The sequence below is a fragment of the Laetiporus sulphureus genome, assembly GCF_001632365.1.
Source record: "Laetiporus sulphureus 93-53 unplaced genomic scaffold LAESUscaffold_4, whole genome shotgun sequence".
Lineage (NCBI taxonomy): Eukaryota > Fungi > Basidiomycota > Agaricomycetes > Polyporales > Laetiporaceae > Laetiporus > Laetiporus sulphureus.
This window is the reverse complement of record NW_024468513.1, coordinates 1,295,874-1,322,763: the sequence shown is the minus strand read 5'-3', so window position 1 is coordinate 1,322,763 and position 26,890 is coordinate 1,295,874. Positions and strand designations below refer to the sequence as shown.

Genomic DNA, 26,890 nt, shown 5'->3' with positions numbered 1-26,890 from the left:
TATACATACTGATATATAGGCATAGATATAACCGGTTCTGGATGTGTCTGTGTCGCAACTAAGATTCGGTACCTTCGTCAAGGCTCGGTGCCTCGTCTTCGACCGCTTCATCTTCCACCAGGCCCAGGTCGTACATCAAGGTCTCGAGGATCACCCCGGGCTTCACCAGGGTCGTCACCTGAAGCTCGTCTCCTAAACCGCCACTGGGTTTCGTGCATCGCCGCAGACCCAGTGCGATGGTACACAGGACATGCAACGACCGCTGTTCATCCGGTGCCAACCCTTCCACATCGGACATGTCCTCCATCTGCTCTGCGTTGTAGACGTCATCCACTTGCACGGAGACGACCTCTAGGTCGTGCGAGATGATTTGTTCCCCCATCATCTGTTGAAGCCGCAGTGCGGTGCCAGTGATTGTCTCCAGCTTCGAGTAGATCCCGCCGCGCATGAGTGGTTCGTCGATGCTCGCTCCGGAAACGACGAGGATGTCGCGGAGCCGCTCCATCAGCTGTCTACTGAAGCCTTCGGTGAGGTCCCGCCCATTGTACAGTCGCTGTTTGGAATATCGTCGCGTCAGCGCGCGCCAATGTCCTGACACAATTTGGCTCTCTGCTTCCAGAAGAATTAGTAAGACTAGCCCGTAAGCCGTGTAAGGTACGCACCGGACTTGCACATCTGCTTGTATATGCCCGCGAAGGTGGTGTTGTTCTGATGCTGGAAGTCCCAAGCAGAGATGATGCCGGATGTGAAGGCCACCATGTCGGCTTGCAATGCAATATGGACGAGGACAGGGTCCTCCTCGTGATGGATGGACTCCAACAGCTCCGCCATGATTGGACCCACCGCTTCCCTGGCACGTATCAGCGCTGCCGTGAACTCGACACCGCTGCGGACGCCTTCTGCACGGAAGGCATCTGCGAGCAGTGCAGCGGTTTGCGAAATCTCCGAGTTCAGGTCGAGGATGAGCTGTACGGCATCCGCGTCCGATTGGACATCCTCTACCTGGAGGCGATTCTGCACGTCTGATGCCTCGGTGCGTGCGGATGTCAAGGCAGCCTGAAGCCTGCTGAGCTCCTCTTCCGAGGTAAGTTCGCGCTCTAGAGCAAGTAGCTCCGCAACATGTAGCTGTGACTCGAGACTCTTCAGTCTCTTCGTCTGTGCTTGCAACGAAAGCTCTATCCTCTGCAGCGCTGATTCCTTCCTCCAGATCTCCCGTCTAGCTAGACCCTCCATGCCCCTCCAGAAGGTGACCTCCTGGTTCAGCCATTCGACCTTCAACTGCGTTTGTTCGTTTTCTTCATCTGGTTGCTCTGCACTCTCCTTCTCTCCTTCGGTGACGGAGCGAGCGTCCCCGTTCTGCTGCAGGATGTCGGAGGTGAAGAGAGAGGTACGCCATTGACAGGAGGATACCAGCAGTATGAGGCTTTGCGCGCATCGCAATGCAGTCACTGTCACCGCCACTTTCCAGGCGACCTGAACGAATGATGTGAGGACGGAGGGCATCGTGGTTCAGACTTTGCACCCTCCCGACCGGTCCATGAGAAGTATTAGTGTGAGCAGACATGCTGCCCGCGTCCACACTGTGGCAGTGCATAGCGGGGGACGAGAAGTGATCGCACCCACCGTTGATGACGAGCATGAGTCCGTCGCGCTTGCGTCTGTGCGTGTGCTCGGCCCTGCCATCATCGGTGGGATGAGGATCGGTGGCAGCAGTCTGCCGTGTGCATCAGTAAGTCATCCGCGATTGAACAAGAATGCCTCCTTAGGGCGGTGGGCCCTGGATATCAAGGTTATGGGCGGAACATGAGGCATCCTGATGCTGAACGCGTGGCCTGAAAAGCACCGAGCGCGGCGATCTTATGCTCATGCTGCCAGGGGAGCGACGGGAAGGGCATACGGTAAGAAGATCTAAGTGCAAAGACTGTCGATGGCAGCGCAGGCTACATCAAGTTGCTGCATCATGCGTGCCTACCGGATATGACTACGTTTCCTCGTGGCACCCAGCATGCCGCGAGCAGCTTCCGAACTTCATATTATCGGAAGACCCGAACCGCGGAACTGATTGAGCTCGACCCTCGATATAGTGAGTTGTTGCTCGGTGTAGACGCGCACTAACGCATGTCGCACATCGCAGTTCTCGATGCATGTGCAATCATGCCGTTTCATGACGGTTTCCGCGTGGGCAGGAAGACGAGACCACACAAGACTGCGCGTATGAATCACTGAGATAGCATGACAAATGGAGGAGTAGGTAATTGTCAATGCTAACTGACGGAGTGATCGCGAGATTCATTGTGGCCGCCCATCACCGATCGCGCGGAAGCTTCATCAAACAATATTGACTCTGCACAGAAGGTACGCGTTCATTAATGTCAATTGTCATGAAATAGCACGCACGATAGACAAATCGTCGTACAGAGTATGAAGCAGTTGCGTACTTTGACTAATGTGAATAAATGATGGGTTATGAGGTCATGAATGAGTTGATATCAAATGCAGAAATAATGACGGGGATGTGTAATGCAGACTGAAGCGCGAGAAGAGTTGCGTGCGACATAATGACCGGATCCAAGAATAACTGATCCAAATGCAAAGAACATAAATGATAGTATTAGGATTAGCATAACCAGTCCGTGGCGTCTGGGCCAGCATAGCCCGTCAGCAGCTCCGTAACAGCGTAACATGTGCAGGCAACATCAATATCGGACCGAAAACAAAAGGCAATAAAAAATCAAACCAAAAGAAAGCAGCCGGACGTCTACGTAGCCGTATCTTGCAACTTCTTTGTCGATCCGGAGCTATGCGCCGCCATCAGCACACTCTGCGCCCAATCTTCCTGCGTCCCCTCTACGTTCACCATGATCGATGGCATCGATGATGAGTACGACACCTGCGACAACTGCGACATTTGCGAGGCTTCCGAAGTCGAACGAGCCATTCTCATCACACGTAGTTTTCCTCTCTGACTTCCTCCACAGCCATTTTCCACCGTCTTACCCTCTTCCTCCATCTCCTTCTCCAATCGCCCGCCAACCGCCTCAAAAAAGCCCAGTGCACTGTGCGAGCGGCCTTGCACCTGATACAGATCAGCAATAGGCGTCTTGGGCGTCATTCCAAGAGGGGTCGTGTATAGCGAGGGAATTAATGAGTCCGTGCGCGAGCGTGGGTATATCGAGCGCGGCGAGGGCGACACAGGAGACAAGAACACATCCTCGTCTTGGTCGTTATCCTCGAGTTCCTCTGCCGGCGCATCGACTTTGACTATACTTGGGATCTCTGCTTTGGCTGTCACACGCTCTATCACAGGACTTCCGTCGAATCCAAGCGTGATGGGGGACGACGATATCGCAGTATCCAACTTCGGTGGGGCGACAGGCACGCTGCTCACAGGCATATCCTGCTGGACGATGGACTCGGGGCTCATCGACTGAGGCGACACCGGGGACATGGACTCTGACGTCGTTGGACTCGGCTTCTGCACAGGACTCAACGAGCGCACGAGGGATAGCGCGGGCAGCGACGCTGATGCTCCCGACGGCTGCGAATATACGGCAGTCTGCGTCTTAACATTCACGTCCACCGATGCCGTCCCAGCTGCCTGCTTGTTCAGCCCCGATCCCGAGAGCTTCTGCAGGAGCAGATGAAGGGATGGCCGCTTTGAACGGCCCCAGCTCGACGGTGGCGGACTGTTCACGACTACAGGAGCAGCGCTTGCCTGAGCAGCTTCCACACTGGACGCGGAGCCGACACTCGTGCCAGACACCGAGCGCATCTTCGAAAACGAGAGCAGTGTGCCGAACGACTTGCGCCGCGAGATCGGCGTGTTAGGCGTGCTCCCACCCGTGGCAGGGAAAGGCACCGAAATCCCCAGCGCAGCCGGAAGAGGTGCAGACGGGCTGACACGCGTGTTGACCAGCGGGCGGGGCGGCGCTGAAGGCAGCGCCATGTCGACCTTCTCTGTATCCACCAGCACGCCAAAGGAATCCTGCGAGCGGCTCATCGGGTGCGGCTGCACCGGCTTCTGATTTATGCTGCTCGAGTGCGGCTCTTCACGTTCGTCCAATTCGACATCGGTGTCTGTGTCCATTGAGGGACGACCATAGGGTCGGCTGTGTGGCTCCGGTGATGAAGGCTCTGCGGACGTCTCTGACGGCGAGCTGAGCGACTCGGCAGACGACGACAATGGAGGAACGCCATGTGAACTGTAGCCATCAGGCACTGCAGGGCTCGGAGAGCGTGTGGGCGCTGCAGAAGATGGCTCGGGTGCGGACACATACGAGGAATCATCTTTGAGCGAGACAGGCGAAATGGGACTGATAGGCGGGAGCAAGACAAGTTCAGGCGTTACATGTGTATGTCGATATTCGTCTTTATTGAGGTGGCCATCATCAGAAACTGCTACAGCCGCACCTTGAGCGTCTTCCGGTGTGTTGAGATTCGACTCCTCGTCTTCGGTAGGCTCATCCGTCGAGGAAGAGGATGGCTGTCTGGAGATGATATCTGACCCGCTATCCCCAGCATGCACCGTCTCTCGAGCAGTCACGAATGTAGCCCTGACGCCAGCGCCGTCTTCCTCCACGTCCGGCTCTTCCTCGGGCTGCGGCTTCGGCACACCCTGCCATATGCTCTCATGCTCACAGAGCACGCGGAGCAACGTAGGGTTCATGTTCAGACTAGGGCAAAACACCAATAGCAGATTCCCCAACGGCATCTTCGTCTCCTTGCTCCGCGCCGCTGTCGCACGGATGAGCTCGACTACCGTGTACAGCAGATCGCGGTTCTCGCGCGGGAGCTGCGAAATGAGCCACGCCAATGCGTTGAGCAGGCTCTCCGACATGGCGCGCCTGCCCGCGAAGGCTGGCACGGCGAGCGTCGAGAGTGACGGCGCCTTGCGCAAGAGTGCAGAGCCGCTACGGTGGTGCGAGGGCGCCGCGGATCTAACGGACCCATCCGCAGAAGAATCAATGCTTGTGCGAGCCGCTTCCCCTTCTGCCCCGAGCGCGGATTCAAAGTACGGAATCAGATTGGAGGTGAGTATCGACTCAGGCACTGCGGAAGCAATCGGAGCTATCTTAGCACGGACACAAAGTACATCCTGAGGGATGAGCACGCCACTTACGTTCGCGCAGGAACGTCTTGAAGATGGACGCGACGGCATGTGGGTCGAGGTCGCTGGGATCGCAGTTCTGCATGTCCCAGTCGGAGCCTGTACGGGGGTATAAGAACATCTGATCAGGCGATGAGGGCAGACCACCCACCTGCATCGAACTCTGACCGCAACTTGGCGACGTGCGACGATCGTCCGCTCACTCTGCCACAGCAGATGAGCGATCACGCATAACTGTGCTTCGTTAGGACTCACCGGAACAGACCCTCTTCCTCCACACCCCATTTCATCAAATGCTGCGCACACCGCACGACCACCGCCGGCAGCCTCCTCTCTTCCAGCGCAACGAGCACCACCTCGCCCGTTTGCCTATCCTCGACCTTCCCCTCCAGCTCCTCCGCCGCCAGCGCCTCCTTCACGCTGTCTATCGCCGACTCCTTCACACACGTCCTCAGATCCCGCTTAAACACTAACCCACCAATGATACTCGCGCCCGACGGCGTCCTCTTCGGCCCGCGCACCCTCCTCCCCAAGCTCGGCCCGCTCAATGCGAATCCATCCAAATCCGATGCAGATGCCGACGACGACGTCAGGCTCGGCGCGACGCTCGGTGCGCGGTGCCCAAAACGGCGCTTCTTCTGTCCGGCTCCGTGAGCACCACCTCCAAAGCCCGCCTGCGCGTGCATCTTCGTTGAATCGCGTGACACCGTGCGCCCGAGGCCTACCTCCGTCGACTGCAGCGAGGTCATCGACGCCGATGTCATCGGGCCCGCGCTCATATTTGCACTGGACGATCCCAAGCCCCATGCGCGGCCGACCTTCGACACCGCACGCTTTCCCAGACCCATCGCCGCGGGGCCCAGGCCACCCGTCATGCTCACTGCAGTCTGGCGGAAACCTGTCTGTGGCGAGGTTGAGCGCATCTGGGCTGCATTCCGGTTTTGCTGTAGTTGCTGTTGTTGCACCTTCCGCCTGGACGTCGGTGGGGGTGGGCGCTCGCCTTGGCTCATCGACGCTGCGGCCGTCCACGCGGCAAGCTTGCTCTTAATGTTGCTGCCCGTGCTATGTAGTGCGCCGGGCGCACTCGTTGGTGCAATAAATCCGTTCGCAGCAGCCCGCGTCAGCGTTGGCGCGTCCCGTGAATGCGTGGCCGACAGCGGCGTGTTCGGCACGCTCATTGCGTGACCGACAGAGGAGGACGCCTTGGGTGGGATCGGCACCATCTCTTCGACGACGCTCGTTCGCGTCCCATGCCCCGGACCAAGATTGAGCGATATTGACCTGCGATTGCGCGTCTTGATCGATCCTGCAGGGCTTGAGGTCAACTTTGTCCTCCGCATCTCCTTCTCCCTTTGCTGCTCTCTTGATACGACCCTCTCCAGCGCCTCCTCTGTTCTGCATGATATTCCCGGAATCTCCTCCGTCTCTTCCTCCTCCCAGTCTGAATGGTCCCCGGGGCCCTCCTCCAACACATTGAACTCCGCATCCGTGATCAGCGCGCTCAGTCGCTTATTGACTGGCGGAATGATGGTGTTCCCTGAGTGGCTCGACTCAGCTACCGACGTGGGCCTTGGCGAGCGGTTACCTCCCCGCGCGCCTGGCCGGATCGTGCTATGTGACATCACCGTCGAGTCGCTCTTCCGCCAATCCTCCTTGAGCCGCTCGCGCTCCTTATCGAACAATGGGGGTGAGGGTACCGATGGATGAGGAGGGAGCGGTGGCAGTTGATCCTTTACCGCACTCCGGATCCGCGATAATGGTGGTCCATCTGGATGAACACCCATGTGCGCAGTACGCGGTGCTCGCAATGACGGCTGTGGCGCGGCGAGTGGCGGTGAAAGAGGAGGCTCCTTGGGCGGCGGCGGTGGCGGCGACCCGCTGTAACTTGGCGACTTTGGCGACTGTCCAGAGACGGTGCGCTTCCCGCCGAAACCAAGCTTGTTTGATGCGATCTGAATGGGATTCAGCGCGCGGGGGCTGCGGGTGGTGGGCGGGCCGCCTGGGAGCCCATGGCTATCCGAGCTGGTACGCGATATGGTGTGGGAAAGGTCTGATACGGAGGAGCCGGGGTAGGAAGACGGTGGGAGGTCGCTGCTCGCGCGCTCCTTGCCCTTGCTCGTTGAGGAGAAGACGGAGGTGATGTCCTCGGATTTTTTCCTGCGGCCCCATGCACGCTTGAAGCGACCACCGGGGGAACTGGGGCGTGGTGGATCGACATTAGGTGGTGGATTAGAGCTTGGAGATGCGAGGACCTGACCCATCGGGTTTGCACTCGAGGTAGTCGCGCGGTGGCCACGCGCGAGAGCGAAGAAGCGGTGTTTGTTGCTGGGCGCAGGGGCGGGGGACGGGCTGGCGACGGGGTTGCGCCTGCACGAGTGCGAGTGAGAGGAAGAGGAAGAAGTGAATGAGGCGGAGAGATCGGTGCCGATATCAGACTGGCTGGAGTTGGAGGCTGCGGGGAGAAGGTCGGAAGGGGCTGCGGAGGAGAGGGAGCTGCTGGAGGAAGCGTGGGCATAGGCCTCGCGAGAGCGGGAGCGCGCGTGCGGATACTGCATGATGAGAACGGCGAGATGAGATGAGAGTGAAAGCAGCTACTAGATCCGACGTCGGCGTAAATGATAGCGAGATGGAGAGGTGAGCAGCGATACTTGAGGCAGCAGCGCAGTCGAGATGTGGGCCTCGGGACAAAGGGAAGGAGATAGGATGGAAGGCGGGGAAATAGATGGATGGGGCCTTGGGAAGGAGGCGGTGGGCGGAGTGTAGTCGAACAACGCGGAGGGTGCGAGGTGATGCTGGTGCGGGTGCGATCAAATGGTCATTGTGAGCGATAGAAACAGATATTGGAGGATATGCTTACAGGAATATCGCGTTGTTGATTACGGGTCAGGACATGGGCCTGGAGGAGGAAGGGAGGCGGGAGGGAAGGAGCGTAGTGCCACTGCAACGCCCAGCGCCTACTCCGCTGCGACCATCACTGCCGGTTAGACGCTGGCAATTTTGGGAAATGATTCCGCTGCGGGCACCGTCCTCATCGCCAACGCCATTCGCGTCCGAATTGTGCACGATTCGGCGCTGCGAATCCTCTCTCGACGTCCGTCCATCTCCTCTGCGGCTCGGATGGTTGTCGCCTGTTGCTCGATAGCGTGCCAATGCCTACCACGCGGCGAGAGGAACAAGCTGCTCCCGGAAATGCTTTTGTTCTATCATGCTGCAGGCCACGTTGATATGATAGCACCTCGGCAAAATGCTATAGAGTCTTCTCGTTCCTAGGACCCATCATTGCTCAAAAAGTCCCCGCGCCGCTGTTCGGTTTGAGCTGAAACTCATTTTTGAGACGCTTCCTGTCAATGCGTTCCGCATTAGTGATCCATCCATTGCATGACGAAGATTTGCGTCTTTGCACGACTTTTGACGCATTAAACCGGGAAACGTTCATGGTCGCCTTCGAAGCCTTTCCGAATAAGTCGCCTCCGCTGGCCTCTTCCTACGTTTCAGATTGTATCAAAATCGATAAACACCAACTCTTCAACAGATCGCACAAGATCGGCCGCCTGCATGAATTCAGACCTCGCGGTTACGCGCAAATGCATGATGTGAGGATTCTTTCTGAGGTGACCAATTTTAGTTGTATCTCTAGTAGTGGCACCTTGCACTTGAAACCCACACTTTTCGGCACCTGATCAACGCCGTTTCTTCCAGTATAGATGTCGGTCAGCAGTATAGAACACCATTCATTCCTGCTCAGCGCTCATTAATCACACTGTGATCCATTCATGAATCTGACAGATCCGAGATGCCTGTATAATTGTACTACATACTCTATTTCGGGCCCAACGTTCATAGCTCCGCTGATTGACAAAACAATAATGTTATGGTACCACGGCCGCGCCCTATAATAGCGCAGCCTCACTGTAATCTATCAGGTATGCCAACGGACGTAGGTCTAGTATCATCTTCACTCCAATGGAACCAGATTCAATTGCCTCATCCAACCTCCCTTCGATCTCATGGACCACAAACTACCCGTCACACTTCATCGCGCATTGATCCTGATCCACCTACTCCGGCGTCCAAGGAATGCCGACTGCGACAGCACCTCACTCCTCATCTCATCTCGCCCTTCCGCAACCTCACCCTCATCAGCCTAGAAGACTCACCGGCCTCATCATTCCCCTATGCAAAGTGCTTCCGGCGATCACGATCATGACGCGCCTAAGAACTCCTTCACGAGCTCGTATGTGAAAAATGACGTTGCGATGCTCGGCGCGACCTTGACTGTCTCGCGGAACAATTCATTTCCATCGTCAACGACAGGGCAGAGAGATGTGGCACACACAAACCAGAACGCTCGTCAGCCATCCAGACCTCCGCATATAGCAAGATAACACGCACGGAGATTCGGCCACAGTCCCCTATACAACCCCCTCGGGCCCTCCGTCCTCAAAATGGTCCTAAGTGCATCCAGTGCCCCGGTATACTTCAGCCCCATCGAACCCATGCCCGTCACTTGCATTTTCCTGCGGAGCACGTCAAACGGATATGTCAGCGTCTGCGAGATCGACCCTGAATGCGCGTGATGGTGTAAGCGTCATCGGGAGAAACGAGAGTGGTTTGGGGCACTCACCAGCCAATGCGCCACAGAGCAGCTTCCGCGGAACGCTGCTCTTTCCCGGCGGTGTGACAACGCCCCGCAGCGCCTCATACGCCGCAAAGTTGATCCCTGCAACCATCAGCACCGCAGCACAAGACCAGACAAGGTGAAACCCGCAAAGCAACGACATCAGCACCTCCGTCGCTAACACAAGCACGGGGTACGCACCGACGTATGGCGCAATGCCCGCCGAGGTGGCGACGATTCCACGGTAAAGCGCGCGCACGCCTCCCTCCTCGCGCATCACCTTGAGCGTCATCCCCCACACCGTCAGCTCCCCAGGGGTGAGCGCGCGCGCTGCCGAGGCAGTATGATACGCGGACGCGAGCGAAGGCTGGGAGGAGCGGGTAGAGGCGACGGGCGCGGATTGCTGAATTGGGATGGATGCGGTCGCGATGGAGAGCCGGGAGCGGATAAGGTCGAGTGGGTATGTCGAGCCTAGCGGGCGGACGACGTCATCAGTTAATGCTGATGTTTCGAGATTTGTGACAGATGCACGTACAGACCGATGTGATGCCTGCTAGTGCACCTGCCGTGAGGCGCGTCGGGGTATCGAGCTGTGTCGCTCCATAATTGGTGAGCCACTACTCCTCGATTCATTCGTCACTTCATCCTGTACATCCCGCATCAATTAAGGAGAACGTACCTTCTTCAACTGCTCATATGTCGCAAATTGCACCGCACTGCCGGAAGGATCTTGTTAAAATGAATGCACTGACGTCGACGCATGTTTCACGCACCTGTATGGTACAATGCGCAGGCAATTGATTCCGTTTCCGCGCATAAAGCCCCTGAAGCCCTCTTCCCGCCACATGCGCACGAGGCTCGCCCACACGCCCTTGTACTGCCCCTCTGCGGTGGTCGGCTGTACCTGCCTGTTGTGTACCATCCAATCAGTATCTGAGTTCACACCGCCGCAGAGCCAACACTCACTGGATAATCTTCAAACGCTCGAGAGGGCTAACCATCGTGCGCGATGCGGCGCCGGCGAGGCCGCCCGCAATGAAGTACGACGTGAGCTGAGGACTGAAGAAGGGCTGCTTCTGCTCGATGGCCACCGCAGATGCAGCCATCTGCAGCTTCTGTGCGGCCTGAAGCTGGGACTTGGACTCAACTTGACGCGATGTCATGTTTAGCGGTACAGGCGAGCAACGAGACACGGCATCAAGCGTTGGGAAGACAGTGTGTTATATGGCAGTGTCGATGACCAATGCAGTAGATATAGTGGCAAGGATCTTGCACAGGGCAAAGGAGTGGCAGTGTAGAGAGAGATGGCGAGGGAGAAGGGGAGGAGGAGGATGTGGGCTGGTGGGGAGCGTGATGGGTGGAGGGCTGTTCGAACTTCGCGCGGTGCGGAACTCAGTGTGCTGGCTCACAGCAACTGCAACTGCAGCGGCAGCGTCCAATCCACTCGCCTCCGTTCCGCAATCACGTGGCTCTGGCGCGTGTGTGGCACTCGCTCGCGGTCCGCGCACACTTGCTCGGGTCTCATCCGCCCAGCTGCTGCCTGCACCCACCCCATGTCCGACTCCGAGGATCATCCTTCTGTTGTTTGTCTGCGCTCTCCTGACTCTGATGAGGCGTTGCCTGGCTTCGAGCTCGGGGGCTTCATGGGCACATGGTGATTCCAATCATAATTGCCACTCGTGCAGTTTTAGCTTGACAGTCAAGGTCGATAGGTATGTGACGCATTCAACGCTGCCGATGTGGAAGGTGAACATGCAAGTGCTTTCCGGGACATGCGCTTGCTAATCGTGCATGGAATCTGTAGTCCAGGAAGGACGTTACCATCTCTTATACCCTCATACCCTCGTCCGCCGGACAGCCCATACAATTCGAGGACGTCGTCGAATATCGCTCTAAGAACGACCTCCCGACCTCTAAACGAAGTCGAATAGTCGGCATAGATACCCTCCTTCCCTCCTCGCTCGCGCCTAGGCCTGCAGGAACCGCAGCATCCTCCGAGAGAGCCACAGAAACTCGCTTTAAATGGAGAGGCAAAGGCTGGTTGCTCATCGCATCCTCTCGCTGGCATATTCTCGGCTGCAGCGCCACAGCCCACCCCGCGGACTCCCCCTCTGGCAGGCCAGAGTGGGCGCCTACCTCCTTCGAGAAGACCCCCTTCACACCTGCGGGCCTGGATGTATACTCCCGCACGCCCGAGGGCCTTCCTGCGGCGCTGCTTGAGGAGATTATTCACAGGGCAAAAGCATTAGGCGGCGATGTGAGCAAGCTGGCTGAACAGCTTTTTGAAGTCGGGCGAAGCGCGTCGTAGCACGGTCGGTTCTCGTCGTGATCGTCGCATCCCTTGATTCTCCATTCGCGTTACAGCTCGCTTCCTGATCGTAGCTACAGACGTCCCTAGACCTGCCGGGGGGAGTTTGACCTAGTGTATCATACCCATCATCCTTGTCATACCCATCATAGGCATCGCATGAGTTGCCTGCTTTGCTGTGCATGCGGTTTGCAGATCTCATGGTTCGATTTCGCCGGTTCCAGCGGGTTTCTCGCTCATGTCAGTACAGATAATCTCAGATTGCCATTCAAAAACTGCCCCTGGTTGCCCGTTGCTGAGAGGATGTCCCGAGAAGCGATGATGTGCGTCGTGCTCAGCCCCATTTGTTCTTGTTGCAAGCCGATTTCAACGGCGTTCTATCTTCAAAATCGTCAGCTAGGCGTGTCCTCAGGCGCCCCAGCTTTCCGAGAGTCAGGATTAATAATGGCGTGATATTCTCGTAAAGATGTACCGCGGTATATCGGAATACGACACTCAACATTCGTTAATTCGAGCCGGTCAAGCAAACCTACAAGCGATACATGCTGATGTCCCTACGAGCATCCAGCTGCAGTCCTTCCAGCTCATCGATAACCGTGACGAAAGACCAGAGACAAGTGAACGAGCCGAGACGGTAGAGCGAAGAGCGAACTGGAACCAGTCTCAGCGACACGCACAGTAGATGAGGAGACAAAAATGTGTCTGTGTGTATATGCAATGATGCGGATAGAGTACGAACAAATTAGGACCAGGGTAGAAACCAGATAGATGTCATGAGGGTCGTAATACACGGTATAGTCAAAGAACGTGGACAAGGCGCGGGGTCCCAAGTATAAGGATAATGGCAGTCAGGACAGGATCAGCGATGGTGATGCATTACAAACATAAGTGAGCGGCGGAAAGATCATGGGACGCGTAAGGTAATGCAGCCGGTGACAGATGAGCATATTGGTCATGAAAAAGCGGCAATGAGAACACCTCATTGCACGTACAGCGTAACTTGGTTCCCAGTGCCGAAGGACTCGAAGGCCATCTGCACGTCCTCTGTGGAACCAAGAGATACCAAGTCGCCGTCCTCATCCTTGTACTTCACGCGCAGCGGCCCGTCGTCTCTCCGCGGACCGCATAGCCTAATCTTTTTGCCAACCTTCTCCACCAATTCATCGTATTCGGTTGCTCGCGGGACCTGGATGACGAAGATATCTTCGTGGAAGTGAACCTTCACCTTTACCAGTCCTGAAAGCTGGGTGGTCGCGGATGTGACAACTTGATCGCTATGTTGCGATCGAGAGGTACGTGAGCTTGACATATTGGTCAATGATGACTCGCTCGAGCCAAATGGCGTGATCGGGGAGCCATTGCTCTGCGGGGAGTAGTCTGAGCTCTCGCCCGTTGTCGATTGACTCGAACCGCTCCCACGCTTCCTATGCTGACCCATCGAACTCTGAGACCTGCTCGTCCAAGGTACGGAAGTAGGAAGCGGGGGAGGCGGCATTTGCTGAGGAGGAGCATAGGCAGAGGGTTGACTTGCACTCCGTGAACGGAGCGGCGCGGGGACGCCTGAGCTGATCCGAGGGCTGCCGTTCGGGCGTGTCTCCGCCTGATCGTACGGATTTCGCAGCCGTGTCGAGCTGAACTGACTGCGTAAGGCAGGGCGTGATGCTATCGGCGAGGTCTCGCTGACATCCGGCGCGTAGCTCGCTGGGCTGCGAGATATTGATGGTCGTCCCGGGGTGAGTGCTGGGGGGAACTGCCCTCCAGCTGACGCGTGAGTGCTGTTTCGCATACTCTGAGGGAACCCATTGTAATCCGGCCGCCCAACCGGTGTCCCTCGGCCGGACGGTGGCAGTGACGTTGGTGGATACTCCTCGTACTCATCCTCGAGATCAACATCGAACCCGTCATGGGGTGGATATCCTTGCGGACCGTTGCCAAAACCGTTGGTGTTCGAGCCATTTGCTGCACTATTAGGCAGCGGTGGCTCGTCGCCAGCGGCTGCATACGGATGTCGAGGTAGGCGGGGAGGGCCGGACTGGTAGGGCGATGTGGCAGTGTATGAAGTCGTCCGTGAAAAGACAGAATTTGTCCTCTCTCGCTCTGAACCGTAAGACGAAGGTAGAGTCTGCCTTTGCTGATTGGAATGGCCAACGCCGTGGATATACGCAAGATGTGCCAGCCGCTGTGGGTTTCGTTCCGATGCACGTCGGTTCGCCGTCTCCTGGATGAGTCGATTCAGCTGGGTCTCCCACATCTTCAGTTGCTCTTCATTTCGACAGCGCAGCGTGAAGAACTCGAGATCATCATCGCCTCTCCAGTATACCGCCAGCGAATATTGACCTGTTCGATCCGTATTAGCACAATGTCAAAGTACAGAGGCAAGTAGATAAGCTCACCCGCGGCAACCTTGGGCTCAGCCCGAGTCACATTGTTGAGAAAGATGCGGCCCTTGAGGAGGAGGGGTGTGTTTCTTTTCTTCGAGGGTCCAGCCCCCGGAAGCGTCAACGGCGGAGGAGCAGGTGGCTTCTTGAGTATCGAGTTACTCTTACCCACTTTCCTCCCATTCGGTGGCGGAATGAGACACTCCTTGCAGCAGAGAATGATCTTCTCGAACAGGAAGACATGGTATTCCCGGTCCACCTCTGACTTTGTTACGGTGAAGATGTCATCGAGCAACAGCGTACCAAAGTTCGAGATATGATGACCTTTCCAGTCTTCGACACGTCCTTCGAGATTCTTCACTGTGGCATCATTCTCGGCTCGCCGCTGGGCCTCGTTGATCCTGTCTGTGATGCGCTTGGCGGCATCCACTCCCAGTTTCAGCTCGTCGCAGAACGGATAATCGGTCCCTTTCACAGCTTTAAGGAGCGACTACAAGCGCGATCGGCATCATTCAACCCCTGCAGCCGCTCTGAAACTCACCTCAAGTAGCAATGGATACTTGCATATCCTCTGCACAGGCTTGATCAAAAATGCTGGGAGATCCGACTTCAGCAACACACCGTCAAGCGCCTGTTTACGAATGTTTGGTTAGATCGTCCCGGCTGGAGTTGGTTGAAGCGACTTACACCAAGATTCGGCATCTCCTGCAGCATTATATCCGAGGCCGTAGTGTAATTGGCACAGTAGGGCTCGTAGACGGCGAAGTCATCCTCCTATTGTTCCATGAGTGGACGTTAGCTTGATCGTTTGACAATAAGAAACAATGCGATTGCCCGATCCAGCAAGACATCTTTTGTTGTTTGAGAATCACACTTACACTCTCTGTGAACGGGAAACCCCAGCGCTGCTCGTCCCATGATAACTCCGCGATACTCTCCAACTTAATTAGGAACTTTCGCTGGAAATTGAGCAGCTTGTTCAAACCTGGAAACAGCAGGTGAATCGTGTCTTGGTCTATCACGTTCATCTGTGAGGCCGCATTGGAGTATTTCTGAGGCAATCGGTGTAAGACCAATAGCTGCACACAATGTGACACGTGAAGCGCACCTGCATGACCTCCAAGTCCTGCACATATTTCCTCTCTGTTTCAACCAACTCTTTGATAATGTTGAAACGAGCGCCTCCGTCTGTACTGCTCGCTGTCACCCCGCTTTCTGACGTGAGAGACTCCGTAGACTGCTGCGCTGAAGCCAGTGCTGGAGATGACGGTGGTGGTTCAACGAAGACATCCTCTGGTAGACATCCAACAAGATTGATGACATTGTTCACAACCTGACAGCCGCATCAGCGGATAGTAGATCGACAGGCTTACTAAGAAGCCCACGTACCTTTACGAACCCATCTGTGGATTCTAGGTTCCACAGGTCGGTAACAGTAAATTGCTCGCAGCCGTCAATCTGCTTGATTTGCATCGAGAACAAGAGGATGGCGCGTTTCATCGCTTTCTCATTTACGGCATCGAACGAACTTGGGTCGGTGTCAATGCTGATAGACGTGTAAGGAGCAGAAAGGAGGTTAAACAGATAGCAGAGAGGAACACCCAGACGGAAGCAATGCCATAGCTGAGTCACCGGATCGGTGCCTCGCGAGGAGTCCGGAGAGGAGAGGGAGAGCCACTCAGAAAAGTCCTGGATGTGCATTAATCGACTGCGTAGGGCGGAACATTGCTGGTAGAGGGACGTCGACTGTGAAGCGGCTTTATTGAGCAGGGTGTTATTGGCGACGGGGGACTCGATGGTCGGAGTCGTGGCGGAGATCATAGACTTTTTGCGCCCGGCGACGGACGACATTAGGGGCGACGACGAACGTCGACGGGGATGGGTGAGTGGTGGTGAGAAGGAGGGATAGGATAGTCGTATAGAAACGGAGGTGTGCTTGGGCAGATAGAAGTCGGGGCTGCTTGGTTGGTGTACCCGATGGGAACCAACTCCGCTAAATATTTGTTCCTATTTGCCGTCCCGATATTCGTATTTCCCATACCAGACCGACCGCATTTAGACATTCCTGTTCCCACACTCCCACCCCCTCTTCCCCACCTTCCCACCGGAATCGCGCTTCTTTCGCGGCAGTTTGTGTAATGGCTCGCACATGTTGTGTGCTGCCTGTGGATCATCCTGACACTGCTCCTCCCGCTCGGGGCACACCGTGCGCGGGAATTCTCTGGACGTCGGCCAGGGGACTGGTTCCAGACACGCGAGAAAGTTTCAACCCGGTTCGTCTCCCGTCGTTCGCAGCATCAACCGCCCTAGCACCCACCCCAGAACGTCCCGCCGGATGCGGCCTCCGTCGCGCGACGCTCTGGTGCCTCCAAAAGGTACTTGTTCGAGTAGAGGAGCCCCTTGCGGTGACGACAATCTGATACGTGATGCGTTAACTGTTCTGCATTGCCCTCTGGGCACACTGCTCTCACGGCTGACTCTTCTATATAAGTCGTGTCCAAGACACCTGCTGATACGTCTCAAATCTCGGGTCGGCTCCAAAGCCCGCCTGTGTGGATGCGCTTTAATACGGCACTTGTTAAAGTCGACCGAACCGTGCGCGTTGGTTTTGTCTCGATGTGGCCCTGTTCAGCGATCTCAGACAATCGTTTCCCCCTCAGACGGATGAAGAGTACGATAGCTCATGTGGGGTGCCGCTGTCCCTGGTCTTGATCCGCCGTGGGTGGGAGCTGTTGTCAGCTTATGCATCCCATCAATTATGTGATAGATGCTGATCGCTTAAGCCACTTTGCACCGGCTGCGTTACACATGGATGGACCAAGCTGTAGCGCATCAAGATGCTTCACACTGATGACTGCTTATCCCCATGTGGTCAGCAGCTACTTCTAGTCGCGGGATCACTTCTCACCCGCTCAGTTCTGGCAATGCGCCGATGCATCTAAATCTTCCGTTTTGCAGTCACGCGAACTTCTCAATGACCCAGCGACTCTCCATTCTTGTCAAGTTCACATACTCCAGGCATTCTAACGGACTTGCGTCTCATGCTTCTAACGGCGCGTACGGCCGCATCTTCTGGTGGTGTGGTTCGAGCTAGAATATAGGCACAAATCCGTGGCCGCTTTGAATCCATGTCAACATACGCGCTGGTATGTCTCGCCCTGCTCAGTAAGTGTACGGTCAACAATAGTCGATTTGACATGCATGCATTCCATGCGTACACGAAAAATACAATAGGGCCGAACGACAGCGTTTAGCATACGCCAATGGCAAGTGGGTCGAACGTGAAAATTGTGAGGGACCTGTAGCCCATTGGCTATCCGTTGGGTAATGCAATTGCTATCGGTAAGGCCAAACTATCTGTCGGGAGTTCATGTGGCTTGCCCTGCCATGCGCCCTCCTCGCTGTCGACCACATCCAGGCAAGACAATACTCGGACCACAGTGAGATGGATGACAGTGCAACAATACCACCACGGCTCACCGGGACAGTTCAATCATGCAGGCGCGCTTGTCCAGAATAATAAAAACTCGGCTAGGTAGCCGCGCTCCCGTACTCGTATTGCAATACCCTTGAACTGGCCCCTTGCTATCAGTCCCTCGACTCGCTCAGTCCCTCAGCTGGTGGGGCATTAGGATCTACTTAAGGCAACCTGCGCGCATCATCAGACATCAGCCGAGCTGATCGAGGAACCCTGCAATTTCAAACAAAATAATGACACCAATGTAGTTTTGTGCACCAGGACGTGTGTGATTCGGACTGCGATAATTGGAATTTGAAGATGCGACAGCTTCGGGTAGTCCAACTAGTGAACGATGCGCGAAGACTGTAATACTGCTGACGAGGTGCCACAAGGCCATTTTAGTCGCTGCATGCAAAACGAACGACCTAGGATCGATGCGGTCAACATTTACCTCCATCTTCTATGAGCCGGGAAATGCAGGGGCTGCCATGACTCACTATTGTTTGTGCCGCTTTCCCACAATATTCCCACTACGACAGTAGTGGGTCCTGTGGGTTTGAAGCTCACAAGGCTCTCCGCCAAAATTAGCGATCGGGGGATCACGTCTGCCCTGAAGTGATCGCTCCATCGCTCGTCATGCCTCGTGATCTCTTTCCCCTAGCTAGCCTATTTTCCGTTACCTATCGACTTACATTACAGTTCCTTGTAATCGAACATCTGAAGTAAGCGCCGGTTAACGGAGGCGATGACTGCATCCATTACTTACCCTGCCAAACTAATTTATTTCGCGGCAAATAATGGATATGAAGCGTTGTTGCGTGTACACCCATGTTAAACAGAATATGAAGTGCCGGCTACAGAATTCGTGACCATCGTGTGATCGCACTCATCGTAGTGGGCGCTGCCGGCACCGGCCCTACCACCTTATGTTGCAGGCGGGCAGACAATGTGCGTAGGATTATGTTGCTATTTAACGCGCAATATGCAGCGTCGAATGGTCAGTCAACCGGAGCGAGTTTTGATATACCCTGTCAACCTCATACAGGGCCGCAAGGTGAAACCCATCAAGTAGGCTCTCGCCCGAGATGAAAGAAGCAGAAGTGCAGGCGAAATTTGGCGAACAGCACTACGACAGCTGGTAGCTCAGGCAGATGCTGCAGGAAGTTCTGAATAGCTCCGATGAGAACGAAAGAATAAGAAGCTAATACTTTTGTTGATCAAGCCACCCACGACGTCGATCAGCGAGCAAAAACAGCCTATAATCAACGACAATCCAGCTCCAGACAAGGTGAATGAAAGAGAGCAACGAGCACGACACGACTGGTCACTGTACTTAAAGTCCAGGCATACATCTGGAAGAGCGGCTCGATTCAAACTCCGCACGAACCTAATTGAACGATGGGACGCGTCTCCGTCGGCCCCCTGAAGACTCCAACCACGATCTATTCACCTCCGGGCAAGACCCATGGCACCAGCACGTACCGCAAACCGTCGTGGTCAGCGCGACCAGAATGCGCCAACGCACAATGCACCGACAGATTCTGTCCCGGACCCATCGAAGGAGATTTTTCTGGATCCCATGATGGGCACCCCTCTCCAGATTTACGTTGAGAAAGACGTCGAGAACAAAGAGGCAGTCGAGAACCTGATCAAGGTAAGTCGCGTCTAGCCATGCTCGTGAATTGCGAAATACTTTGTGGCGGCGGCGGCATGTTGCTGATGTGAATGCTGGAGTGTTTGTGCGCAAGTGTTGTTGAGCGAGGTCGCGTTGCTTTGTCATCTTTGGCTCGTATTAGGACTAGGACATACAGACTCGAGTGGCGAGGTACTGATTCTGTATACAGGAACATGGCGGCATCGTATCACAGGGGTATAGCAGCGTGCCTTATATCCTCGGTATGTGCATGATTGTCGTCATTTGTTCGTAAGAAGCGATCTTATGTGCCCACGCATTGTACCTCAGTGAATCCTCACAGGGAATCCGGTCAAAGTTTGTTTCGTCAATATGTTGGCAAGAAAGGCAAAATTGTTCTCGATGCCAAATGGGCGTACGAATGCGTCAAGGCCGGTGCCGTACAGACCTACCAAGATGACTGGGCTGGCTGCAAGGTGACCGGCAAGGAGCAGTATGTTTTATCTTTGCTTTACCTTTTCCATATCAAGTTGAACGTATTGACCAGAGTCTTGCCAGCAAGTCAGAATGCAGAAACACAAGCAGGGCCATCCTCTGGAGATGCTGGGGAGAATGACATTGCGCAACCGATGCCACCGACTCTTCCGCCCCCTCCCGCTGTCCTTCAGCAACAGCCTCCTCATGTCCCTCCAATGCTACCTCCGCCAATTTCAGCTTCTTCCTCAGATCCTCTCCTTCCACATCCACATCCTCACCCGCACCCTCCCCCGTACACATTTTACCCACCTCCTCATGTCGATTCTCGCGGCATGCCGCCTCCGCCCGTTCTTCATCCTCCCTCTGTACATCCTCCACAGACATGGCACGAGGGTGGAATTGCGCCTCAACAGACTCAGACTAACGCACCGCCTCCGCCTCCGGCGCATATAATGCCGCACGAAGCATACCGAGGCCCTCATGAATGGAGTAGCCCTTACCATCACCCTCCCCCTCCCGCCGTACCGCCTCCGGCTGCGATGATAGCAGGGCAACCACCTTATCAGGAGTATAGATATGGCCAAGAGCAGAGGCCCTGGCCCCCTACTGATTATTATCCAGAACAGGTGAGCACCGCTGTATATTAGCAGAGGCACGTCACAACTGACATCATTTCAAGCAATACGATCAAGCTTATAATGAGGACGCATATATGGACGAAGCAGGGCCTTCTAATGACGATTTGAGCACGACAGCAATATCATCCGAGAAAATGAGGGGTCGGAAGCGTATCAGGACCCAGGTACAGGCTTAACGTCTTTCGAGTGACTGCTTCTGACCTCGAACCAGCCACAGCCAGCACCTCCTGCATCTACTTTGGTGCTCAATCGTCGCAATCCTCCTGCGCGTTCACCTACTCCTCCGACCCGGGTCATCAAGAGCACTTATGGAGGCAATCTGTTCACTTCTGATGATGTATTGTACCTCAAGAGATACATCGACTACTGCCAAGAGCAAGGATTAGTCTTAAGGTCAGCTATTTAGAGTTTTCGATGGACTCATGACTAAGCACTCTCACCAGCTTGCGAGAGATATGCGAGCGGATCGCTGTCAAGGTAAGCGTTGCAACGTGTCTTGTCAAATCTCGACTGACAAAATCTCCGCTTAGGCACCCCACCATACGTGTGTAGCCATCTCACATGCAGCGCTTCTTGCTGACTGTGTATCAGGTTCTACTCGTGGCGTCGCTATTGTAATAAACATCAAATTCGGCTCGGAGGATATGCCATGGATGTGCGTGACGCGGAGGACGACCATGGCCGTGGTGAGCAGCCCAGTGAGCAAGGTCAAGGCCAGGCCGAAGACGAGTCACACGCTCCGCTTCCCGGTGCAGGGCCAGATACGATAGCTGCTGCGCGGCGCGCAGTTGCTGCCGATATCAATCGCACGAGGTCACCAACCCCTCCCAGGGCACTGTTCAGGAGCACCACTGGAAAAGGTGTCGCGTTCACTGATGAAGATGTCACTTTCCTCGTGCGGTTCCTCGAGTATCGCAACAGGACGCAAGGAGGCAAGATGGATATGGTGTCTTTCTGGAAGGATGTCGCGTCGAAGGTCGGTAACAACTCTACTAAATGTGTATTGTTGATTGATTATCTATCAGGCCCCCCACCACTCTCGTGCGAGCTGGATGAAGTTCTACCGGAGGCACAAGCATGAATTGCATCATACAGAAGGTGATGCGCCTCTGCCTGCGCCTCCGGAGAAGAAGATGAGGTACAGTCGCTCTGACGATGTGCTGCTCGCCAAGTACTTCTTCCACAAGCCTGAGGGCACTTCCGACAAGATTTTCCAAGAGTTTGGGCGGATGGTATGCTCGTGTGGTCGATGTCGCGCTTATCATCATGCTCACGGTTCTGCGTTAATAGCAACCTCACCATCCCTGGAAGGGCTGGCAAGAGCACCATCGGATACACAAAGCCAAGATCGACCATCTTATACAGCAGCTTGCCAACGGAGAGAACATTGAAGTTGGTCCGGACGATTAGGCGTTGTGCAGTATTCATGTAGGCTGTCGTTAGCATTGTAGCCATGTGAACACTGGCGTCGGTGAATGGCATAATCTGAAACTGTACCAGATGTAGCACGATCAGTGCCGTCCGAATAAGTTATCGTTGGTGGCTGATATTAGTGATGATAAGTGCCGTATCGTAGTATCAGCAGTTGAATCTGAACAGCTATCTCCCTACTGACGCTCAGGCTATGCCGTCGACCGTAAAGAAACTAGAATATCTCACTCAGGAGCAGGTTGAGAAGGTTGGCATGTTCAACATGATACGCTTTTGTGTTGAATGATCTAAATAAGAGGGCCATTATCGGCTACCACAGTTCCGTCGGGACGGGTAGTTAGACGCTTCCTTGTTCTTCGTACTCAAGCTCATTACCATACAGTTACCTTCGGCTGCCCAGCTTTTTAAGCCCGGAAGATACAGAAGCGTTGCTGGAACGTTCCAAGCAGCTGCTTGAAAGTTTCACTATCGAAGACCATCCGTTGGTGAGCATGCTGGCACCTTATCTACCGTATATGCTCGTCTGACTGTCTTTCAGACTAGGTTCACAACTGGGGACGACAACCACGTCGGAGATGACTACTTCCTCACTTCAGGAGACAAGATCCGCTATTTCCTCGAGGAAGATGCAGTTGGGCCGGACGGCAAGCTGAACAGGCCTAAGGATAGGGCAGTCAACAAGATCGGGCATGGTGAGCAGCTACATCATCGTAGTAACTAGTAAGCAGGCTAGATTGCATGCGATGCGTCCCAGGACTGCATGAACAAGATCCAGTGTTCCGCAAGGTCACTCTGGAGAATGAGGCGATGGAATCGGTCGTGCGCGATCTGCAGTTTCATCACGACCCTGTTGGTGCGTAGTTGCTCCATGTCCCGGTATTACACAATGCATCTTGATATTGTTTATACCGTAGCGCTGCAGTCCATGGTGATTTGCAAGCAACCTCAGATCGGTGGGGAAGGTAGGTGGGTCGGCAACCCAACGCTGCGCGCAGCTGCTGATTGTTCATGCCTTCCTGCAATGCCGCATGCAGTGCCTGAGCACAATGATTCGTACGTGTTTTCTCTCATGCATATCGAGCCAGTTTGGTTGAGCACGATCTATGCCTATCTCAGGACGTTCCTTGTAAGCCCGGTTTAACTACTATCGTTTGTTCCCCGAACAGTAACTTTGCTCCGCTAGTACACCGATCCTCCGACAGCGCTCGGGGTCTGGATAGCGCTGGAGAAGTGCACGTCAGAGAACGGTGCCCTCTCCTTCCTCCCGGGCTCCCACCTCACCGCTCCGATCACGAAACGCTTCGTTCGCCTTCCACAGGGCGGCACTGGCTTCGAGATCCTGATACCTCCTGACAGGGCACCGAAGGTTCCAGAAGGAAAGTATCTGCTAGAAGCCTGCATGCCCGGTGAGCGGATCCCATCTTGCAAATTAGTGGTTTCTGATGATTGTTGCGCAGGCGATATGGTCCTCATCCACGGAAGCGTGCTGCACAAGTCGGAGAAGAATCTCAGCCCCAATACGCGCTTTGCATACGCGTTCCACATGATTGAGTCCCCGCCGTACGCGACATATGATGACAAGAACTGGCTGCAGCCCACTGCTGAGACGCCGTTCCCTCATATTCTGGACGAGCCCAACCCTAGGACAGTTCCTGTTAGTGCGTGAGCGTTCAGGGCATGCAGATGCGCGCGCCCATTCAACGTTAACCGTGTATGTTGTCGTTGTACGTTCTCTGTATCATTACATAAGAGTTCTCATGGTGCATCGGCATTCTGTTGCACCCAACAATCGTCGTCTATAGTCCTCGGAATACTTCTATCTTAGCAGTCTCCCCGATTTTCTGTGCCGACAACTTGCCCAGCTCGTCAATGAGGGCGGGCAAGAACGTCCCGCTGCCTTTGACGTCCTCCCTTGCGGCCGCATACTCGGAAGACACCGTGAGAGCTAGCACTCTGCCAGATCATGTCAAGAAATCATACGCATCAATCAATCAGCGAATCCGACTCACCCTCCCACAGCAGCAACGAGCATATCACCGCGCACGAGTTTCCCATCCTCCAATTGCGACTCGCTGCCGATCTCATCTAACCGCCCTGCCGCGCAGAAGGTCGCCACACAGGTGCCGACCATACATCCGGACCCGGTGATCTCGCCCAGATAAGGATGGCCGTTGGACAAGCGAACGACGATCTCTCCGTTCGAGACGTAGTCTTGTACACCGGTCAGGACGACTATGCTGCCTAGGGATCATAGTCAGAAAGTGACAGGTGCGCGGGATGCGTGATGGAATTTCGACGTACGCTCTTTCCGGGCGAGATCGCGTACGAAGTTGACTGGGTCTTTAAAGCCTGTACCGACGCTGTCCACGCCTTTTGATTGAACCTACTTTGGTGTCAGCGGCGGTTGCTGAGAGAACCTTTCATGCGGGCAATCACGGACCTCTTGAGAGTTCGCCAACGAAGCGAGTTCTCCTGCGTTGCCTTTGATGACCGTGGCTTGCCATGTATTAAGCAGCGCTGCGAATGACAAGAACATAATGTCAGGACAACAGTGAGATTCGCATCACACACGATATCGCACGCACTATCGGCAGATGTTCGCCTGTACCGCGATGAGCCCACACCTACAGGGTCGAACACGATCGGCTTGCGGTTTATATTCGCATGCCTGCCTGAACATCAGGTTGAATCGAGAGGAGCGCAGCTCGGCTGAGGATATAGACGAACCTGCCAAAAGCATCCCGTCCAGATCTGCGATAGTGCCGAAGTTGGCGAGCAGCGCGCCGATGGCCTTGCTCAGGTCTTCCATCTCTTGTGGGGCGGTGGCCATGATCGGTGATGCGCCCAGAGCGAGGGTGGCGTTTGCAGACTGGGTGGTTACGACGGTGTTCGTAATCTGAGATATCATCAGCAGGATAAGTCCGCGAAGAACTCCAGACATTTCTGCAAAATTACCTGCTGAATTAAAGGGCCATGTTCTCTGATGGAGGATATCAATGCCCCGACGCGGTCCTTCAGATACTCGGGAGAATAAATGCCACTTGGAAGAGAGAATCTTGACGGCGGGTTGGACTTGAATGCCCGTACGATGGTGGCGAGCTTTTCGGCCGCGACTTTAGGTTCCGGTGACGCCACGATATCACTCACCACCGCCAATCCATCGAGCGTGTGACCTGTCGTAGACACTGCTCCGTGCAAGCAATGCAAGGCATTTGTCGACTTGATTCCACCTGAGTGCACATAGAGTGTAAGCAACAAGTTTCATAATGGTTAACTCCAGCATGATTACCGATCGAGACTGCCTTGACATTCGTCCCATCAAGAGCCTTTAGCATGTCCCCAAGGCCCCTCACGCCAACAACGGGACTTGTCAGCTTCTTGGTCTGAGTAGTCCATGCCGGCCCAATGCCGACATAATCAGCACCATCCTTGACCGCTTGTTTGACATGCTCCACCGTGTTGCAAGTAACGCCGATAACCGCATTATCCGGAAGCAGAGAACGAGCAACCGCTATGGGCATGTCGGTCTGTCCAATGTGGACGCCATCAGCGCCCATGCCGAGGGCAATATCGATGCGGTCATTAATGAGGATAGGTACGTTGTACTTTCGGCATATTTCCTTGGACCTACGGGCGATCTCGAGGAACTGCGAGACTTCAACGTGAGGTTGGAATGTCAAGTGGAGGCACGGCTGACCTCCCCAGTTTCAGTGTTTTTCTCTCTGATCTGCACGAGAGTCACGCCTCCCTGTAAGGACTAGACAGAGAATAAAGTCGGTCGTTAACGCGCGGAGAGTACAGAAATGCTCTCTACTTCTTCGAGGGATTCGAAGTAGTCCTGTTCGATGCATTTAGTCTCAATCCACAATCCACATCTACGGGACCTCTCGTCTGACCTTGCACTGTGGTAGCAGCTCGCGACCTGTCACCAGATACAGCGAGTAATCGATTGTCGGCTTCGGTCGAGTCATGAGAAAAAGAATTTCGTGATATTCGTGATCTTCGGTGACTAGGCTCCCAATAAAAGACACAGACGAAATGCTCCGTAAAGGAGAATCTGTAGGAGGAGACGGATGGCGCGAGATAGGAGATGAGCGGACGCCGGACGTGAGGGTCGTCTCACACTCAGGTAGTACATATTCACTGGCAGGTACATACTACATACGGGTCTCGCGCTCCTCGATCGTGATCGATCGCGATTGATGCAACGAGGATACTACCGTGGCCGTGGCCAGTTCCAAGTCCACTATTCCCGCTACGATAGTAGAGGGTCTTAGGGTAACGTCAAATCACGTGCACAGCCACAACATCATCTTGGCACTCGCTTCAGCACAGTTTGCCCATTCCTTGCTCATCAGTGCCTCACTGCGCACAGTTTCCTTCAAGTCCTAAAAGTATCTGACATAGTCGTGCTCTAATTCATGCTCATTCAAGTAGATGATGGACCAGACGAGGTCACTTGCGTACCTCGTCTGATGCCTACAGGCGTTTTACGCGCTATCCCGTAACATTTTCTTACTATGAAATATCATGTCCTTTTGCTATAACTACAACTACCGACCTACATACACGATGCTACTGGACAGAATACAGAAGACAGCGGTTAACAGATGTTAATGCTACCTAAATAATGTGCTTTGTCTTTGCATTTGGATTGTACCCGGCTCGCGGTTACCAGGTGTCGTACACATTGTTCCATAACATTTCTTTAGCATGAACTATATCACCCATTATATAACCGCAACCGCCACCAGCAGATATACTCATATAATCGGCGAAATGCGATACATGGACAGTCGGAGACCGTGAACACACGGGAAAAAAACCTGCTGACAGTCCC

General features: G+C 54.7%; 8 protein-coding genes across 8 annotated transcripts; 3 read left to right on the top strand and 5 right to left on the bottom strand.

The window, feature by feature from the left end:
* Positions 1 to 58: 58 nt before the first annotated feature.
* Positions 59 to 1,443, bottom strand: LAESUDRAFT_741366 (uncharacterized protein; the record flags this gene model as incomplete). Its single annotated transcript, XM_040911139.1, has 2 exons — positions 663 to 1,443; positions 59 to 609 (listed from the first exon to the last, which is right to left on the bottom strand). The coding sequence occupies exons 1-2, from the start codon at positions 1,231 to 1,233 to the stop codon at positions 59 to 61; spliced, it is 1,122 nt and encodes a 373-aa protein (XP_040768815.1). The 5' UTR covers positions 1,234 to 1,443.
* A 1,315-nt stretch (positions 1,444 to 2,758) lies between these two features.
* LAESUDRAFT_711445 (RhoGAP-domain-containing protein) lies at positions 2,759 to 7,662 on the bottom strand (the record flags this gene model as incomplete). Its single annotated transcript, XM_040906831.1, has 4 exons — positions 2,759 to 5,049; positions 5,120 to 5,206; positions 5,259 to 5,311; positions 5,363 to 7,662. The coding sequence occupies 4 exons, from the start codon at positions 7,660 to 7,662 to the stop codon at positions 2,759 to 2,761; spliced, it is 4,731 nt and encodes a 1,576-aa protein (XP_040768814.1).
* Positions 7,663 to 8,860: 1,198 nt separating this feature from the next.
* Positions 8,861 to 11,135, bottom strand: LAESUDRAFT_721493 (mitochondrial carrier). Its single transcript, XM_040908018.1, has 8 exons — positions 10,692 to 11,135; positions 10,499 to 10,633; positions 10,405 to 10,441; positions 10,261 to 10,342; positions 9,927 to 10,196; positions 9,732 to 9,827; positions 9,500 to 9,670; positions 8,861 to 9,382 (listed from the first exon to the last, which is right to left on the bottom strand). Exons 1-8 carry the CDS (start codon positions 10,886 to 10,888, stop codon positions 9,309 to 9,311), a joined length of 1,062 nt encoding a protein of 353 aa, XP_040768813.1. The 5' UTR covers positions 10,889 to 11,135; the 3' UTR covers positions 8,861 to 9,308.
* A 103-nt stretch (positions 11,136 to 11,238) lies between these two features.
* LAESUDRAFT_672787 (uncharacterized protein) lies at positions 11,239 to 12,309 on the top strand. Its single transcript, XM_040905504.1, has 3 exons — positions 11,239 to 11,379; positions 11,438 to 11,471; positions 11,530 to 12,309. The coding sequence occupies exons 1-3, from the start codon at positions 11,279 to 11,281 to the stop codon at positions 12,031 to 12,033; spliced, it is 639 nt and encodes a 212-aa protein (XP_040768812.1). The 5' UTR covers positions 11,239 to 11,278; the 3' UTR covers positions 12,034 to 12,309.
* A 703-nt stretch (positions 12,310 to 13,012) lies between these two features.
* LAESUDRAFT_643658 (uncharacterized protein) lies at positions 13,013 to 16,262 on the bottom strand (the record flags this gene model as incomplete). The annotated part of the gene is made up of 7 exons (XM_040903798.1): positions 13,013 to 14,370; positions 14,427 to 14,901; positions 14,953 to 15,042; positions 15,099 to 15,185; positions 15,290 to 15,463; positions 15,520 to 15,744; positions 15,801 to 16,262. The coding sequence occupies 7 exons, from the start codon at positions 16,260 to 16,262 to the stop codon at positions 13,013 to 13,015; spliced, it is 2,871 nt and encodes a 956-aa protein (XP_040768811.1).
* A 3,047-nt stretch (positions 16,263 to 19,309) lies between these two features.
* Positions 19,310 to 22,156, top strand: LAESUDRAFT_672779 (uncharacterized protein). Its single transcript, XM_040905503.1, has 11 exons — positions 19,310 to 19,525; positions 19,716 to 19,767; positions 19,835 to 19,997; positions 20,052 to 20,607; positions 20,661 to 20,783; positions 20,831 to 21,012; positions 21,063 to 21,096; positions 21,150 to 21,163; positions 21,211 to 21,595; positions 21,645 to 21,851; positions 21,910 to 22,156. Exons 1-11 carry the CDS (start codon positions 19,337 to 19,339, stop codon positions 22,027 to 22,029), a joined length of 2,025 nt encoding a protein of 674 aa, XP_040768810.1. The 5' UTR covers positions 19,310 to 19,336; the 3' UTR covers positions 22,030 to 22,156.
* A 55-nt stretch (positions 22,157 to 22,211) lies between these two features.
* On the top strand, positions 22,212 to 23,716 carry LAESUDRAFT_809893 (phytanoyl-CoA dioxygenase; the record flags this gene model as incomplete). The annotated part of the gene is made up of 9 exons (XM_040914174.1): positions 22,212 to 22,297; positions 22,370 to 22,383; positions 22,433 to 22,535; positions 22,589 to 22,742; positions 22,805 to 22,903; positions 22,965 to 23,012; positions 23,085 to 23,176; positions 23,234 to 23,456; positions 23,508 to 23,716. The coding sequence occupies exons 1-9, from the start codon at positions 22,244 to 22,246 to the stop codon at positions 23,714 to 23,716; spliced, it is 996 nt and encodes a 331-aa protein (XP_040768809.1). The 5' UTR covers positions 22,212 to 22,243.
* Positions 23,717 to 23,846: 130 nt separating this feature from the next.
* LAESUDRAFT_755685 (Hydroxyethylthiazole kinase) lies at positions 23,847 to 26,021 on the bottom strand (the record flags this gene model as incomplete). The annotated part of the gene is made up of 11 exons (XM_040912054.1): positions 23,847 to 24,003; positions 24,060 to 24,291; positions 24,352 to 24,433; positions 24,491 to 24,567; positions 24,636 to 24,722; positions 24,778 to 24,946; positions 25,006 to 25,280; positions 25,340 to 25,697; positions 25,748 to 25,807; positions 25,865 to 25,888; positions 25,947 to 26,021. The coding sequence occupies 11 exons, from the start codon at positions 26,019 to 26,021 to the stop codon at positions 23,847 to 23,849; spliced, it is 1,596 nt and encodes a 531-aa protein (XP_040768808.1).
* Between the last annotated feature and the right edge of the window lie 869 nt (positions 26,022 to 26,890).

What these genes read in the sequence shown, in the direction of transcription:
- LAESUDRAFT_721493 (XM_040908018.1), bottom strand. Translation starts at nt 10,888, where the DNA reads ATGACATCGCGTCAAGTTGAGTCCAAGTCCCAGCTTCAGGCCGCACAG. An exon ending in GCTCTGTGGCGCATTGGCTG is followed by an intron (nt 9,671 to 9,731) that starts GTGAGTGCCCCA and finishes ACGCGCATTCAG; the next exon opens with GGTCGATCTCGCAGACGCTG. An exon ending in GGGACTGTGGCCGAATCTCC is followed by an intron (nt 9,383 to 9,499) that starts GTGCGTGTTATC and finishes TCCGCGAGACAG; the next exon opens with TCAAGGTCGCGCCGAGCATC.
- LAESUDRAFT_672787 (XM_040905504.1), top strand. Translation starts at nt 11,279, where the DNA reads ATGTCCGACTCCGAGGATCATCCTTCTGTTGTTTGTCTGCGCTCTCCT. An exon ending in GGGGGCTTCATGGGCACATG is followed by an intron (nt 11,380 to 11,437) that starts GTGATTCCAATC and finishes CAAGGTCGATAG; the next exon opens with GTATGTGACGCATTCAACGC. An exon ending in CAACGCTGCCGATGTGGAAG is followed by an intron (nt 11,472 to 11,529) that starts GTGAACATGCAA and finishes TGGAATCTGTAG; the next exon opens with TCCAGGAAGGACGTTACCAT.
- LAESUDRAFT_672779 (XM_040905503.1), top strand. Translation starts at nt 19,337, where the DNA reads ATGGCACCAGCACGTACCGCAAACCGTCGTGGTCAGCGCGACCAGAAT. An exon ending in GAGCAAGGATTAGTCTTAAG is followed by an intron (nt 21,013 to 21,062) that starts GTCAGCTATTTA and finishes CACTCTCACCAG; the next exon opens with CTTGCGAGAGATATGCGAGC. An exon ending in GGAAGGATGTCGCGTCGAAG is followed by an intron (nt 21,596 to 21,644) that starts GTCGGTAACAAC and finishes ATTATCTATCAG; the next exon opens with GCCCCCCACCACTCTCGTGC.